General features: G+C 60.1%; 1 protein-coding gene across 6 annotated transcripts in view; it reads left to right on the plus strand.

The window, feature by feature from the left end:
* AGRN (agrin) overlaps positions 1-13,065 on the plus strand; it is an 81,271-nt gene extending 68,206 nt beyond the window's left edge. For 4 of the 6 annotated variants that reach the window (XM_066982315.1, XM_066982317.1, XM_066982318.1 and 1 more), the window contains 14 exons: positions 108-300; positions 791-1,006; positions 1,266-1,495; positions 1,969-2,103; positions 2,218-2,314; positions 2,577-2,741; positions 2,903-3,014; positions 3,711-3,722; positions 4,640-4,756; positions 4,929-5,118; positions 5,555-5,642; positions 8,391-8,615; positions 9,213-9,316; positions 9,958-13,065. In XM_066982315.1, the coding sequence (XP_066838416.1) occupies positions 108-300; positions 791-1,006; positions 1,266-1,495; positions 1,969-2,103; positions 2,218-2,314; positions 2,577-2,741; positions 2,903-3,014; positions 3,711-3,722; positions 4,640-4,756; positions 4,929-5,118; positions 5,555-5,642; positions 8,391-8,615; positions 9,213-9,316; positions 9,958-10,115 (2,042 nt within the window). In that variant the 3' untranslated portion in view covers positions 10,116-13,065. The remainder of the gene's footprint in view (positions 1-107; positions 301-790; positions 1,007-1,265; positions 1,496-1,968; positions 2,104-2,217; positions 2,315-2,576; positions 2,742-2,902; positions 3,015-3,710; positions 3,723-4,639; positions 4,757-4,928; positions 5,119-5,554; positions 5,643-8,390; positions 8,616-9,212; positions 9,317-9,957) is intronic. The other 2 variants (XM_066982316.1, XM_066982320.1) reach the window with 1 other exon arrangement.
* The last annotated feature ends 1,375 nt before the right edge of the window (positions 13,066-14,440 follow it).

The following is a 14,440-nucleotide window of genomic DNA, read 5'->3' on the forward strand; positions in this document are numbered from 1 at the left end:
TGTTGGGGACCACCAGTCCCAGTGTCTGGGAGGCTTTATCCTCTCTCCATCCTCATTTTCATCCTCTGCTTCTTCCCCCTTTTCCTTCCCCCCCCGCCCCCCGGCAGCGATCCGGTACTTCATCCCCAGCTTCGGCGGCAAGTCCTACCTGGCCTTCAAGACGATGAAGGCGTACCACACCGTGCGCATCGCCGTCGAGTTCAGGACCGTGGAGCTCAGCGGGCTGCTGCTCTACAACGGGCAGAGCCGCGGCAAGGACTTCATCTCCCTGGCGCTGGTCGGTGGCTTCGTGGAGCTCCGGTGCGTGTCCTTGTCCCCCCGTCCCGGTGGCACAGGCTGCCAGGTTAAGGGAGGGTAGCATTAAATGGTCAGGAGGATGAACGTTTTCTTTTTTTTTCCCAGCGTATTAGGAATATTTAAGGGGATTCATCGCCTTCTGGCGCTTTTCAAGAGAATTAATTTGCTTGTTTCGGTTTGAATTTTGAAAAGCTGAAAGGCGTGGGAGGGTGGTTTCTGGGCAAGCGAGAGCTCTTTTTTGGCACCCTTCTGGCACCGGGAGAAGAAATTCAGGGAAAAAAAAAAGGTGGGGGGGGAGAAAAGCCCCAGGAATCCGAGCTGAATTTACATTTCCAGTTCCCAAAAGGCACGGATTTGAGGCGAGGTGAGGTGGAGGGAAGAGCTCCGGAGACCCCAAAATCCAGACAGGATTTTGGCAGATTTCTGGGGAGGAGGCTGCGTGCTCCCAGCACCTCCGGGCTGCGGCCACGAGCCTCCCCGTCCTCCCCTCCAGGTTTAACACCGGCTCCGGCACCGGCGTGGTGACCAGCAAGGTCCGCGTGGAGCCCGGCAAGTGGCACCAGCTGGTGGTGAACCGCAACCGGCGCAGCGGCGTGCTGGCCGTGGACGGCGAGCCCCACGTCAGCGGGGAGAGCCCGCCGGGCACCGACGGCCTCAACCTCGACACCGACCTCTTCGTCGGGGGAGCGCCCGAGGACCAAATGGCCGCGTGAGCAGGGGGACCGCTGCGGGGTGGGGGGCGTCCCGGGGGAGCATCCATGGTGGTGTGAAGCATCCATAGTGGGGTGCAGTATCCATGGTGTGGGGTACAGCATCACTAGTAGGGTGCAGCATCCCTAGTGGGGTACAGTGTCCTCCAAGAGGGGTTTCTCCGCTTATTCCCCTGGAAGCATCACCCAAGTGCATGCGGGGTCCCCCCCATATTTCCCCCCCAAGCCCCAGCCCACCGTGCGCTCTGTCCCCCTCAGGGTGGCGGAGCGCACGGCGGCTACGAGCGGCCTGAAGGGCTGCATCCGCCTCCTGGACGTGAACAACCAGCTGTACGACCTGCGGGAGAAAGGCAGCGACGTGCTCTACGGCAGCGGGGTGGGCGAGTGCGGCAACGACCCCTGCCACCCCAACCCCTGCCACCACGGCGGCGTCTGCCACGTCAAGGAGGCCGAGATGTTCCACTGCGAGTGTCTGCACACCTACACCGGTACAGGAAGGGGGGTTGCCGGGGGGTCCTGGTGCTGCTGGGTGGTCCTGAGGGGTCCCAGAGGTTTTGGGGTCACGGGGAGCAGCAGGGGGAGGAGGAGGATGTGGCGAAGTCTTGGCAGTGATTCCCAAAAGTGTAGGATAAAGTCATGTCCAACGGAGATGGAATCATTTTTGGGCATAGAGCTATCCAGATGTGGAGGAGGCAAGGGTCAGGATCTGTCCCCCAAAATTCCCCTGGTATTTTAAGGCAGTGCAGTGCACTGTGGCATGGGCCATACACCTCCCCTTTTGCGGGGTCATCTGCGGGGGGCTTCTTGGGCTGTGTGAACCCAACCTGGGATGGGACAAAAAGTTTGGCAGGGCCGCCAGGAGACCTCCCATCGTGTGCCCGCCCCAGAATTAGGGCCCAGAATCTGGCCATATCGTGCCCGCCGGCCGTTCGGGGTGCCGACGTGAGCCCTTATGCCGCAGGTCCAACGTGTGCCGACGAGCGGAACCCGTGCGAGCCTTCGCCGTGCCACGTCTCCGCCACCTGCCTGGTGCTGCCGGAGGGGGGATCCATGTGCGCCTGTCCCATGGGGCGCGAAGGGGACTTCTGCGAGCGAGGTGGGCCGGGGCCGGCGGGGCTGGGGCTCTGATTTTTCCCAAGCCGGGAGCCTTTGCTCGCTGGCTGAGGCTGCTCTGCCTCCTCTTCCTCACCATCCCCTCGCTTGTGCCCAGTGACGGAGCAGGACCTCACCATGCCCTTCCTCCCGGAGTTCAACGGCTTCTCCTACCTGGAGCTGAGCGGGCTGCAGACCTTCGTTCCCGACCTGCAGTAAGTGCTCAGCCGCGTGCCGACGGTGATGAAACCATCGGGGTTTTGTCCGCAGGACCCCCACATTGCCAGAATTGCTGTGCCGAGGTGTGGCGGGCTGGAGGAGCCAGCACTGCTGGCTGCCATCCTGAAGGTGGCAGAGGCACCTCCTGCGCGGCAGATCCTCCCGCGGGCTCGGACGGGTGGCAGACGCCTTTGGGGTGGAGGAAGGGAGCGCGTGGGTGGCTGGTTCGGAGGGTATCCGTCATCCTCCTGCCCCCAGGGACAAAATGTCCATGGAAGTGGTGTTCCTGGCCAAGAGCCCCAGCGGCATGATCTTCTACAACGGGCAGAAGACCGACGGCAAGGGGGACTTTGTGTCCCTGGCCTTACACGACGGCTACCTGGAGTACAGATACGACCTGGGCAAAGGGGCGGCCGTGCTCAGGTAAGGGGGGGCTGGGGGCAGCAGGCAGGAGAAGGGCCAGTGGGGGCTTCCCGTGGCCAGCACTGGCCCCGAGGGCTGAGCCCATCCCTGCGTGGATGCGATCCGGTGTTGGCTCACGGCAGAGCTCTCACCCATGTCGTTTCCTCCCTTCTCCCCACCAGGAGCAAGGAGCCAGTTCCCCTCAACACCTGGATAAGCGTTTTGTTGGAGAGGAACGGGCGCAAGGGGGTGATGAGGATCAACAACGGCGAGAGGGTGATGGGAGAGTCACCGGTACGTCCACGGGGCAGGGGGAGACGGTCGGAGCTCTCCGGGCTTCTAACCCAGCTCTGCACCCGCGTGAAACGAGCTGGGAAGTTCTCAGAGCCGTGGGCTTTTATCCCCGGAGGCGTGAGAAGGGCGGAGGAGGAGTTTGTGGAGGGGGAATTGGGGACCTGGGAGAGAAGGGTGCTGTGGGACAGCAGCCGTGCGCCTTTCCAGAGCCTCGTCCCTCCTTGTCCCGCCTCCACGCAGAGCTTTGCAGGGGACACGGCTGCCACGGCTCTCAGAGCCCGTTTTTACGACTCTTTGAGCCCTTTTTAATGACTCTCAGAGCCCCTTTTCATTTCATGACCCTTGGAGCCCCTTTGCACCGCTCTCGGAGCCCCTTTGCGTGCACGCAGGAAGAAGTCACCGAGCAGCGAAAACCCGACCACTCTCCTGCTGCCGAATCCCTCCTTCCCTGCTCTGTTCCCAAACCAGCAGCTTGCCTCCGACCTCTCACCATGCCCTGTCCCCTCCGTGCTCCTGTCCGTGCTCCCAATCCTCTGGGGATGCCGGCCCCGGCCACCCGCTGCCCCCCGCAGCCCCCTGCCCCCCGCCGGCGGCAGCCCTGCATGTTACGACGTTACCCACTGACCTCCCGTTTCTCTCTCTTTCTCTCTCTCCCTCTGATTTGTATTTTTCCCTCCCCTGCTGTCTGGATCCCAGAAATCCCGTAAGGTACAGATAAGTATCACCCGCCACCTCCATCCCATCTGCCATCGGCACGTCGCTCTCTTTCTGTTTTCCATCCAGACCCGTACCCCTGCTCCCTTCCCCTCGGACCGAGCATCTTTAGGACCCCCCGTAGCTTAGAGACACCCGTTCCCTCTCCCTTCATCCATTTCCAGCCAGTCGTTGCATTTCGTTGTTGTTATTTCGGAAGCATTTCAATTAATCCGGTCATGTTCCTCGCGTTAACTCCACGAAGCATTAGCTAGCGACTCACATAACCGCATCCCCGGACCCCTCCGGGGGGCACAGGAGGGGATGCGGCTCCTTCTGTGGGGCTGCAGGGTCTCTGTCCCCAAATCCAGGGGGGGTCTCTGTCCCCAAATCCAGGGGGGTCTCTGTCCCCAGATCCCAGCTGTTCACCGCAGGGGACCTGTGGCACGCGGGTCAATCCAAGCTGGATCCCTTTGGTCCGAGTTTGGGTCCAAGCAGCAGCCCCGGTGAGACAGGAGCAATATTTCTTCACCTGTCACACAAATCCCGAGACCTCCACGCCCGAGAGCATTCGAGCATCACCTCCCCGAATTAAATTCGCAGGAAAATCTTTCCCTGGCTCTCTTGCTGCCAGGCGAGACCTCGCAGCTGGAGGTTTTTTGGAGCTCCTCAGCCCCTTGGCAGCCTCCCCTGGTGCCAGATGTGCGGCGCTTGCCCGCTCCCCATGGTCTGTGGTGGCCCTTAGGTGGCCCACGGCTACTGGTGGCCAGCTGGGACGGGGCAGGGGCTGCACCTGAGAGCCCAGGGGCTTGGAGGTGGCTGCGGTGCTCTGGCCAGATGTGCCCGGGGATGCACCCTGGAGGGTGGAGGCCGTAGCGAGGCCGTCCCCCCGGTCTCGCATCTCCTCCCATCTCGCCGTGTCTCCTCGCCAGGTGCCCCACACCTTCCTGAACCTGAAGGAGCCGTTCTACGTGGGGGGAGCCCCCGATTTCAGCAAGCTGGCTCGAGCGGCTGCCATCTCCTCGGGCTTCAGCGGAGCCGTGCAGAGGGTAGGGCCCTGCCGGGCAGCTTGGTGCGGGTGTCTGGGTGCCGGGGGTGCCGTCCACGCGGGGGATTTGCGGGTCCCAGCGAGCACACCGGACTGGGAACGGCAGGAGGAGAGGCAGGGACGGGACGTGGGGACGCGGGGGCGAGGGCTGACCCTGTGCTTCCCCTTGGCAGATCTCCGTCAAGGGGGTGCCCGTGCTGAAGGAGCCCAACATCCGCAGCGCCATCGAGATCTCCCCCTTCCGAGCCCACCCCTGCACCCAGAAGCCCAACCCCTGCCAGAACGGGGGCACCTGCAGCCCCCGGCTGGAGAGCTACGAGTGTGCCTGCCAGAGGGGCTTCTCCGGGGCTCACTGCGAGAAAGGTGAGGCCGGAGGGGCTGGGACCCCCCCCCCCCCACGACCCCAAGGCTCCAGCGTGCTCCTGGGGAGTGCTGGTGGCAGCAGGATGCTAACCCCAGCTCCTGCTCCGTGCTCAGAGATTTGTGTTATGGCTCCTGGCCACAGGGGTCCCTTTTCCCTTCCCTCCCCGAGTCGTGCCCACCACCAAGCCCCCAGGTTCCTCCCCGATTTTAGCCAGGAAGCCACCAAAGCTGTGGTTTCGGGTCAGTTGGCTGCAAAAACAGGAACCTGCTGCGAGCTCGCCGGCTCTAAAGGCCCTATAAAACTTCTCCAGGGGCTGGCTCGGTGCTGGCACATGTCCCTGGGGACAGCAGGTCTGTGCCTGCCCTGGATAAAGGGGGGTTTTCCTGGCCTGGCCACGCTCTGTTCCATGACAGCTCCGCTTTTTCCCACCTCCAGTGCTCATCGAGAAGGCAGCTGGAGACGCCGAGGCCATCGCTTTTGACGGCAGGACGTACATGGAGTACCACAACGCCGTGACCAAGAGGTAACGCTGAGCCGAGCCACGGCCAGGCTGAGGAGTCGGGGTTTTGGCAGGAGCAACAACGGGGCTGAAGGATGCCCAAAAGCAGCGCCCAAAGCGGGGCGAGCCAAACCGGGGCTGGGACCAACCCCCCCCCCCCCCAATTCCAGCCGGTAAAAAGCTGCCCCGATGCCAGAGCAGCGCCTGGCCAACGTCAGGTCTGGGTGCTCTCCCTCCTTCTGGGGGGCACGCTCTGGTTTGGGGTGGGATGAGGCTGGACGTGGCCGATGCCCAGCCCCACGGTGCTGAGCGGGGGGCGGCTGCACTCCCTCCCTCGCCCCCCTGCGACCCTCCCCGCTCCGGCGCCGTGCCCGAGGGCAGCGTCTGCGTCCCGTCTGTCGCTCTGTCTGTCTGTCTGTCTCTTCTCAGTGTCCCTGTCTCTTTCATTTCCAAGCCACCTGACCAATGAGATCCCCGCGTAAGTACAGCCCGCGCCCCCCCCAGGCCCCCCGCCAGCACCCTGACCCCAGCCCACCCATGGGGCAGGCGTGGGGACACTCGCCGGGGGCTGCCGTGGGTGGGATCCCCGCTTCGGGGCAAGGACCTCGCAGCTCTGCTGGCTCTGCAGGGGCTGCAGGAGCTGTGCGATTCCCCTTTGCTGCGGGGAGATGTTGTCCCAGCTGCAATTCAGCCTTCAGAGGGGTGAGCACGGAGGAGGAAAGGTCCCAGGGTGAACCTCTCCCATCAGCAGCAAAGCGCTGGAGAGGGAAATGAGCGGGGCTCGTCCTGCCTTGGCTTCCCAGCATGAATTTTGATTATTATAGATGTTATATATTATTATAAAATCGATGCATCGAGCCTGGCCGTGCTGGGAAAACCTTCCTGAGTCCTTGGACGCGTGGTCCGTGCCACCCCTCGTGATGTGCAGCACAGCACAGGGGGCAGCAGGAGGGCTCGGGCAGGCAGACAGGGGGTTAGAGGGGCAGCACCGAGGAGCCACGAGCCTGCAGCCCAGCAGAAAGCCACTGCCTTTGCGTCCTGCTCCCCATGGGGAAGGTCGCCCTTCCCAGCCGCTCCCCACCTGAGCCAGCCTGTGCCCGTTTCGGCCGTGCATGCCCCGTCCTGCAAAGGGAGCTCAGCGCTTCTCCCCGGGTCCCGCAGCCGGGATTTTGGCAGCTGGGGCCCTGAAGGGCTCCTCTTGGGCTGCCCATAAAAAGTTATCCCTTCTTCCCGGGGACAGCCAGCGGGAGTGCCCGGGGCAGGATTAAGGCTCCAGTTGCTCCCCTGGGCGCTGCCGGCCGCGACATGCCTGTACATTTTGTCTCGAACACACATTTTTATCCACACGGATGGCTGGAGCTGGCTGCGGCGCTGGAGCCCCAAACGCCCGCGGGCAGTGCCAGCAGGACAGCTGTGGCTCTGGGTTTCCCCTTCTCCACGCACTGACTCAGAGCAGCCTTACGTGACCGTTCCTGTCCCGAAGAGCCAGCCGGGGGCTGCCCTTTTAGGGTGGTGGTCGCTCAGGACCCAGGGGTCCCTTCCCCAGCACCGCTTCCCGTCCCCTGCCCCATCCCTGGCCGCGCACCCCAGCGGCGCAGCGCGGGCGAGCTGGGCGACCCGGGGGGGCGTTTGCTTGGTGACATGATGGTGACATGCTAGCGCCCACCCCAGCTAAAGCAGCGACTTGCAAACCCCCCCGGCTGGCTTAAAGCTCAGCCCCGAGGACCGCGGGGGTCCGGGCTCCCCGCTGGTCGGTGCTGGGTGGGAGGGCAGGGTTCCCCCGCGCCGCCCCGCGCTTATGGCACGCTCCCCTTTCTTCCCGCATCTAAGTCCCGACGAGGACTACCCTGCCGAGCCCAGGTGAGTCCGTGCCAGGCTTCCAGCTCGTTCCCCGTGCTCCGCTGTCACCCTGCGTGTCTGTGTGTCTGTGCGTGCTCCGTGTGTCCCTGCTCTGGGCTTTTTATCCCTAAGGGATCCGGCTCCGAATACGATACGAACACGGAGGGAGCTCCAGCAGAGGAGCAGCAGCTCCAGCTCTGCCCCTTGCTCACGGGGGGATGTAGGAAGGCAAAAATGGGTGAGGGGGAGGCTGGGGCATGTGGTGCCCTTGTCCAGAAGTGTCCCTTGGGAATAAAAAGCCACCCGTGTTGCCTGTGTTGTCCTGTCCGTGTGCACGTGTCGGCGGCGTGGCGGAGCAGCCCCCAGGGGCAGATGGTGACTCCGTATGGCCACGTGGCCAGTGGCCAAAAGCCTTTTTTTGGCTGGTTCCAGAAGGGACTGAGCAAAGACGGGGAGGCCAGCGTGGGGAAAATCCTGTCCTTCATTCCTCCCTTGGAAAAAGGTGCTCTGTCCAGGGGGGGAAGGCTTTGCTGCCTCTGGACACTCTCCATCCCCTTGGGTTCCCATTGGGTTTTGGTCAAGCCAGCCTGGGGTGCCGCAGCTTCAGGGCTCGGTGCCTCCACAGAGGGCAAAATGGGGGCAGTAACCCCAGGCTGTGACTTGGGGGGTTCAATTTGGATTTTTTTTGGGGAAAAAAAAAAACTCTCAAGGGAACTGGGCAGCTCCTGCTCTGGTCTCTGCATCCCTGGTGCCTCCAGGCTCAGGAGGGCAGAGCCCAGGTGCCCCCACCTGTCTCTGGCACCAATTTGAGCTGGGAGCTGGGTTGGGGACCTCCAGGGGACCCTTTCTTGGACCCCACAGGCTCGTGCTCTGCCTCATGCTTTTGCAGCCGTGTTTTAACCCTTCTCCCTGTTCTCCCACCTCCCGGCGCAGCGAGAAGGCCCTGCAGTCCAACCGCTTCGAGCTGAGCATCAAGACGGAGGCCACGCAGGGCCTGATCCTGTGGAGCGGGAAGGGGCTGGAGCGCTCCGACTACATCGCCCTCGCCATCGTCGACGGCTACGTGCAGATGACCTATGACCTGGGCTCCAAGCCCGTCGTCCTACGCTCCACGGTCCCCGTCAACACCAACCGCTGGGTTCACATCAAAGCCTCCAGGTGGGAAGGGCGACGGGGCCACCACGGGTGGCTCCGGGACGGGCCAGCGGTGATTTAGGGTCAAGAGCCTGAGTCACGGCTCTGGCCCCGCTCCCGGGGGTCCCCGGGGGTCACTGCTCTCCTGGGATAAGAATAGAGGAGAGGCATGTGGGCAATGGGGCGCGTGCTGCGACACGCCTGCCCGAAATTCTGGGAAGTGCCAACGGGACGGGCTCGGGGGGGTGAGGAGGGTTCGTGCCTTCTCTTTGGGTTGGCGGAGGATCCGGCACGCTGCTCGGCCCCGCGCTCGGGTGGCATGGGGAGTGGTGGCTGGCTGGCGTGGTTGGCGTGCCGGGGATTTCTGCCCCTGGGGAGTGGATTTCTGCCCCTCAGGCGGGATTTCTGCCTCTTGGGAGGGGATTTGGGGGGGATTTTGGGGGTGTGTGGGGTGGCCGGGGTGCGCCGGAGCATCCTGTTGGGGTGCAGCAGCCCACAGAGATTTGCTCCGGGGTGGTGGCAGATCTTGCAGAAAGCCCACGGGTATTTTATTTTCTAGGGGTAATTTTTTTCCTCTGGGGTGGTTAATCTGTGTCTCTCCTTCCCTCCCCGCCGGAGCAGGGTGCAGAGGGAAGGTTCCCTGCAAGTCGGCAACGAAGCCCCCGTCTCTGGCTCCTCTCCGCTCGGCGCCACGCAGCTGGACACGGACGGGGCCCTGTGGCTGGGTACGTGGCGGGCATGCAGGGGGAGCCCCTTTGGCTGGGATTTGAGGCTCCCCGGCTTGTTCCGACGGGATCCTTGCCCCCCCCCCGGGTCGCTTTGCCACGTTTGACCTTCCAGAAGCGTCTCTTCTCCCAGTCTAAATTTGGAGCTTCAGGTCTAACGTGGCTTACAGAGAGTCCATACCCAAAAACGCAGCCTCGCCCCTGAGTAGGCAGCATCCCAGATGCTATTCCTAGTGCTGAAACCAGCCTAGAAGTCATGGGGAAAGCGTTTTTTTTTTTCCATGAGAAGCTTTGGCTTGGCTTCCCCACTGGCTCTACCGGAAAGCTTGGTGTTTGGTCAACCTCGACGTGAAGTCTTTTAGGTTGACCCGATATTTGAAAACGCACGTTACCATTTTAAGCGTCTTTAGGAAACCCGCATGTATTGGGTGGAACTGGCATTTACCCAATTAAAATAATAATAGTAACGATAATAATGATAAAGATGATGATGATGATGATAGTAATATATAATATAATAATTCCGGCCAGTTTTTTGAGGCCAGTTCCCAGGTGCGTGCTGCTGGCTGGGCAGGGTGCTGGGGCGCGGCGGCGTGCCCGCTGTCCTCGCACCCCCCAGCTCTGCTTTCTCTCTCTTGCAGGGGGGATGGAGAAGCTCAGCGTGGCCCACAAGCTGCCCAAGGCTTACAGCACCGGCTTTGTTGGCTGTATACGGGACGTGGTTGTCGACCGCCAAGAACTGCATCTGGTGGAGGACGCTTTAAACAACCCCACGATATTACACTGCTCAGCCAAATAGACCCCCAGGGACCCTTCCTTCTCCTTCCCTCCCTCCTGCCTATTGCTGTAATTATTTTCTATTTTTGTAAACTTATTGCTTTTTATATTTTTGGGGGGGAGGGGGGGAAAAGGGGGGGGAGGAAACACCTTTTTTTTGGGTTATTTGTTCGGTTGCAGTCTATCCAGGTCGGTCAGACTCTAAGCAAGCAGCAGCAACAAAGAACAAACCTTGAACCAAGTCTCCAAGAAGTGACAGAAGAACTTCCCCATTGCACCCGCATTGTAAATCTCATCCATACTTGAAGCTTCTTCTTTTTATTTTATTTTTTTTTCCCCTCCTTACTTGCGTTCTTGGGTCGTTGTTCACGCTGCGGGGGGGGAAAGGATGCTGGTGCTGGCAAGCCCTTGGTGGCTTGGCCACTTGCCTTTCTCAGGCCTGGCCCCAAAGCCCCTTTTTGTGTGCTGGCTGAGCTGGGACACGGCCATCAGGTGGGGATGGCCCCACTGCTCCGGGGTCTGGCTCTGGCGAGCCTTCTCCCGGCCCCGTGTTCGCCCCATCTCCCTCCTCCCCCCTTCCTCTCACTCTAATTTATGTGTGTAAGGATCTCAAGTGCTTTTCTCCTTTATGCTCTGTTCAAATCAGGGATGCCATGCACTGGAAGAGAGACCAAGGTCTGCTCTGAGCAGGCAGGAAAGCATTGCTCTTTGGTTGTCTTATGACTGTGTGCTGGACTGAGAAGGGGCTGCGAGAAATTCGGGTTTCTCTGTTGGCTCTCCTCCTCCTCCTCCTCTTCCTCTTGGACACGTGCAGAAGCAGCTGTGAAACCTCACTTCCACGCTTTGCCTTGATCCAGCCACGTCCTAACCTCCTGCTTGCCCTGGCTGCTCTTCCCAGAGCTGCCCTGTACCCAACGCTGCCCTCCCGTGTGCCGCTGAGCGCTTGCAGCACCTCTCCAGGAGCCAGGAGCGCTCTCCCTGCATCACAAACGGGCTGCGAGGGGATGGGATCTGGTCCCTTTCCACTAAAAAAAAATTTCTTGGACCTGTCCTTCCCTGGCCCCCATCCTTTTTGCATCTTGACCTGAAGCTTTTGCAACACCCAGTGCTATGCGGGGGCTTCCGCGCCGCGACTGAAGCCCCTCTGGATGCCACCAAACAGCAGCAGCAGCAGCAGCTCTGATGGAAACGGGCACGGCAAGCGGCTGGGCGGGAGAGTTTGGGAGGTTTTAAACTCGTCTTCCCCCATGAAAGTCCTAAAAGTGATGCCACGATACCAGCTGCACAGCCAGCGTGTGTGCTTGTGTGTGGATGGATGTTGTGAGTGCCTGTGAGCCTGCACACACGTGAGTGCAAACACCGGGTGTCCTCCGAGTGGGAGGAAAGCAAAGGGGTGGCGGATATGAAAGAAAGGCCCCCCTGCTCTCAGGTTCCTTCTCCATGGGAAGAAGTTCCTGCTGCTGCCTCGCCTCTGTGTCCCCTTGCCACCACGGTGTCCCCATCCCTGGCGTTGCTTTGTGCCCATCCTACTTCGTGGAGCGCACAGGATTAGGACCCTGTCGGCGATCGCGTGGCGCTGGGTGCCCCGGGGGTGATGGTTTTGCCGTTTTCCCACAAATTCCCAGCTCACCTTCTGGTTTCCCTTCCCTCTCCAAGCGTTGTTTCCGAGCACTGACCTTCGAGCCGTGAGAAGTCAGATCGCTTTTCTCAGGGCGAGCTCTGAACATGGACGTAATGAAGGGGAACAGCACGGCAGCGAACCACTCAGCCTGCTTTTTCTTTTTAATTTAAAGGCTGCCTGGGCTCCCTTTCAGAAGTCAGAACCATTCACCTGCAGGACATGTGCAAAAGATGTGCCCGGTGCCTCAACCATTCCTGTTCTGCAGTTCCCTTTCCAGGGGGCAGGATGATGCTTAGCGAGGCAGGGCTGCTGGTGGTCCTTGCCAGAGTTTCTTCTCTTCCTTCCTTCTTCCCAATTTTTTTTCCTTTATCTCCTCAGTTATCAATCAAAATCCTCACTTTCCTCGATCAATTCCTCTTGAAATTTTCCTGCCGCCCAAGAAAACCAAACCATAGCACCACCTGCCCCCATCCCAGCGAAACCTGGGTGAAATCTGCTTTAAGCTATTGTCATTCCTCTAAAATGGTGATTAAATGTTAGAAAGGGGATATGTTAGAGGGGATATCGTGCCCTTGGTGAGAAGAGGGCACCCGAATTTGTGTGTGTATCTGTGTGTGTGTGGCAATCCCACATTTTAAGTGGCTGCTGTATATAGACAGCGTGGGATGTATATAGGCAGGCCAGGATGGGGGGGGGAACATCTTGATCGGGATGTACAGAAAGCCAGGGGCTAACCGGGGGTGTCGGATGGGGCGGGAGGACTTGTGAGACCCTTGCGTGGTGTTTGGAGCACGGGGCTTGAGCTGGGAGATGCGACCGTGCCGGCTGGAGCTGGGGGCGCAGAGGGAGGGGAGCACGCACGGAGGAAGCTGCTGATTTTCCACAATGCCACTGAAATGAAGCCAGGGTCACTGCAAAAAAAAAAAAAAAATCGAAATGAAAATCAAAAAAAAAAAAAAAGCCAACACAAACTCTGTCTGCTTTTGCTGGGGCTTGGAAATGCCTTAAAACAGGACGTCGCGTCCTCGTGGTCGAGCATCTTGAACCAAGGTCAGATTCAGCAGTGCTCCCTAGGGGCCATGCACTTAACTTGGGCTTTATTTTTAATAGCATTTATATCATGTATGTACATAAAAAAAAAAAAAGACATTGAAGTTTGTTTTTTTTCCTTTTTTTTTTTTTTTTTATTTCGATGTCCACGTGGCTTCATTTATAGGGTAAATTAATGACCGTTGTGAACTGCTGTATGAATTCTGAAGGGCAATGCACAGTAGAGGAGCAGCATGATATAACCATTACTAACTTGTGTCTTTCGTCAATCACCATGAAATAAAGTTTGAGAACTATTAAAGATGTTTTTAAGGGGCTTGGTGCTTTTTTATTCTTCTCCGTGCGCCCCGCTTGCTCCCTGTCCGTGCAGGTACCTGCTGCGTTTGCTCCATCCTGTCTCTCAGCGGATACCACCCAGTGCTCGTAGCCAGAGATTTTGGGGCTTTGTCCTCCTCTCCAGCCACCTGATTTCACTCTGAATGTGTCCACCTGTCCAAATACACCCCAGCTTTTCCCTGCCGTGCATGCTTTTATTACCTCCTGGGCTGCAATTTCAGCAGAGGTTTGGCACGGCACCGTGCCCGCGCGACCCAAGCGCTGCTCCCGCAGCCTGCCCCTCTCCACCAGCCATCTCCCCTGGGGTTTTGCCCTCTGCAAGCCGAGGAGCCCTGGAAAGGCAGCCGCCAGCATAAATATATATATATATATATATGCAAGCAGGATGTGGTTTGAGACGTCCCAGCACCCAGGTTCCTGCTCCCAACAGGTCTCGGCGGGGCCTCTCCGGCCCTCGCTCTGCCCCTGGCGCTTCGCCGCGCTGCAAGGCCAGGAGCTCCGAGGAGCTTCGGCCCACCGAGGGCTCGTGCAAGGCGATGGGACGTGGGTGTCCTGCCGTGTGGGAGGCAGCTAATTTGGCACAGCGAGTCCTGGTATCCACCGACGATGCACATTTGATCGCCGTCTGCAGCGGCTCCGCAGGAACCGGCTTGTCGGCTCCCGACGGCAAACAATGGGGCCAGTGTTGGCGCAGCCACGGGGCTTGCACAACTCACCACCGGGGCCGCGTTTCGCTCCAGATCAGCCTCCCGGTGCCGCGTCTTCTCGACAATGACCTTATTATGCTCCAGCAGGCACGGGCTTGCAAAGTCAGTGCCTCTTTCCCAGGCTCGCCGCCAGCTCGCCGCGGAGCGGGAGGAGAAAAAGCTGGCGTTGTCTCGGCCAGAATGAAAAGCCGAGCTCCGACAGCTGGATGCGTGGCTTCTTTTTTTTTTTTTTTTTTAACTACACGCTGGAAAAAACCTTTGTGAGGGGAAAGAGGAAGGAAAGAAGGGGAAGAGCCACACTGGGGGCACGCTTGGGCAGGCAGCAGGCGTGACTCAGGGGAATGGTGCGGCCAGGCTTGCTGGCAGCCCTGGGCAGCCTGCTCAGCACCCTCAGGAGTGTGCATGGCAGGCCTGGCAGCCCGGGTCTGCTCTCCCTGGGGGCAAGGGGGCTTCAGGGATGAGAGGGCAGTTGGGTTTGGATGGTCCTGTCCACCCTGAGGGATGTATTTCCCTGCTCTGCTGCAACACAGCCTGGGCTGGCAGCTTCCCCCCTCGCGCTGCGTGCTGCCCACCTGCTGAAGCAGCCCAAAAAAAACCTCACAGCGACGCACCTCCACGTCTCCGACCGGGGAA

The sequence above is a fragment of the Anser cygnoides genome, chromosome 23, assembly GCF_040182565.1.
Source record: "Anser cygnoides isolate HZ-2024a breed goose chromosome 23, Taihu_goose_T2T_genome, whole genome shotgun sequence".
In the NCBI taxonomy this organism is placed as follows: domain Eukaryota; kingdom Metazoa; phylum Chordata; class Aves; order Anseriformes; family Anatidae; genus Anser; species Anser cygnoides.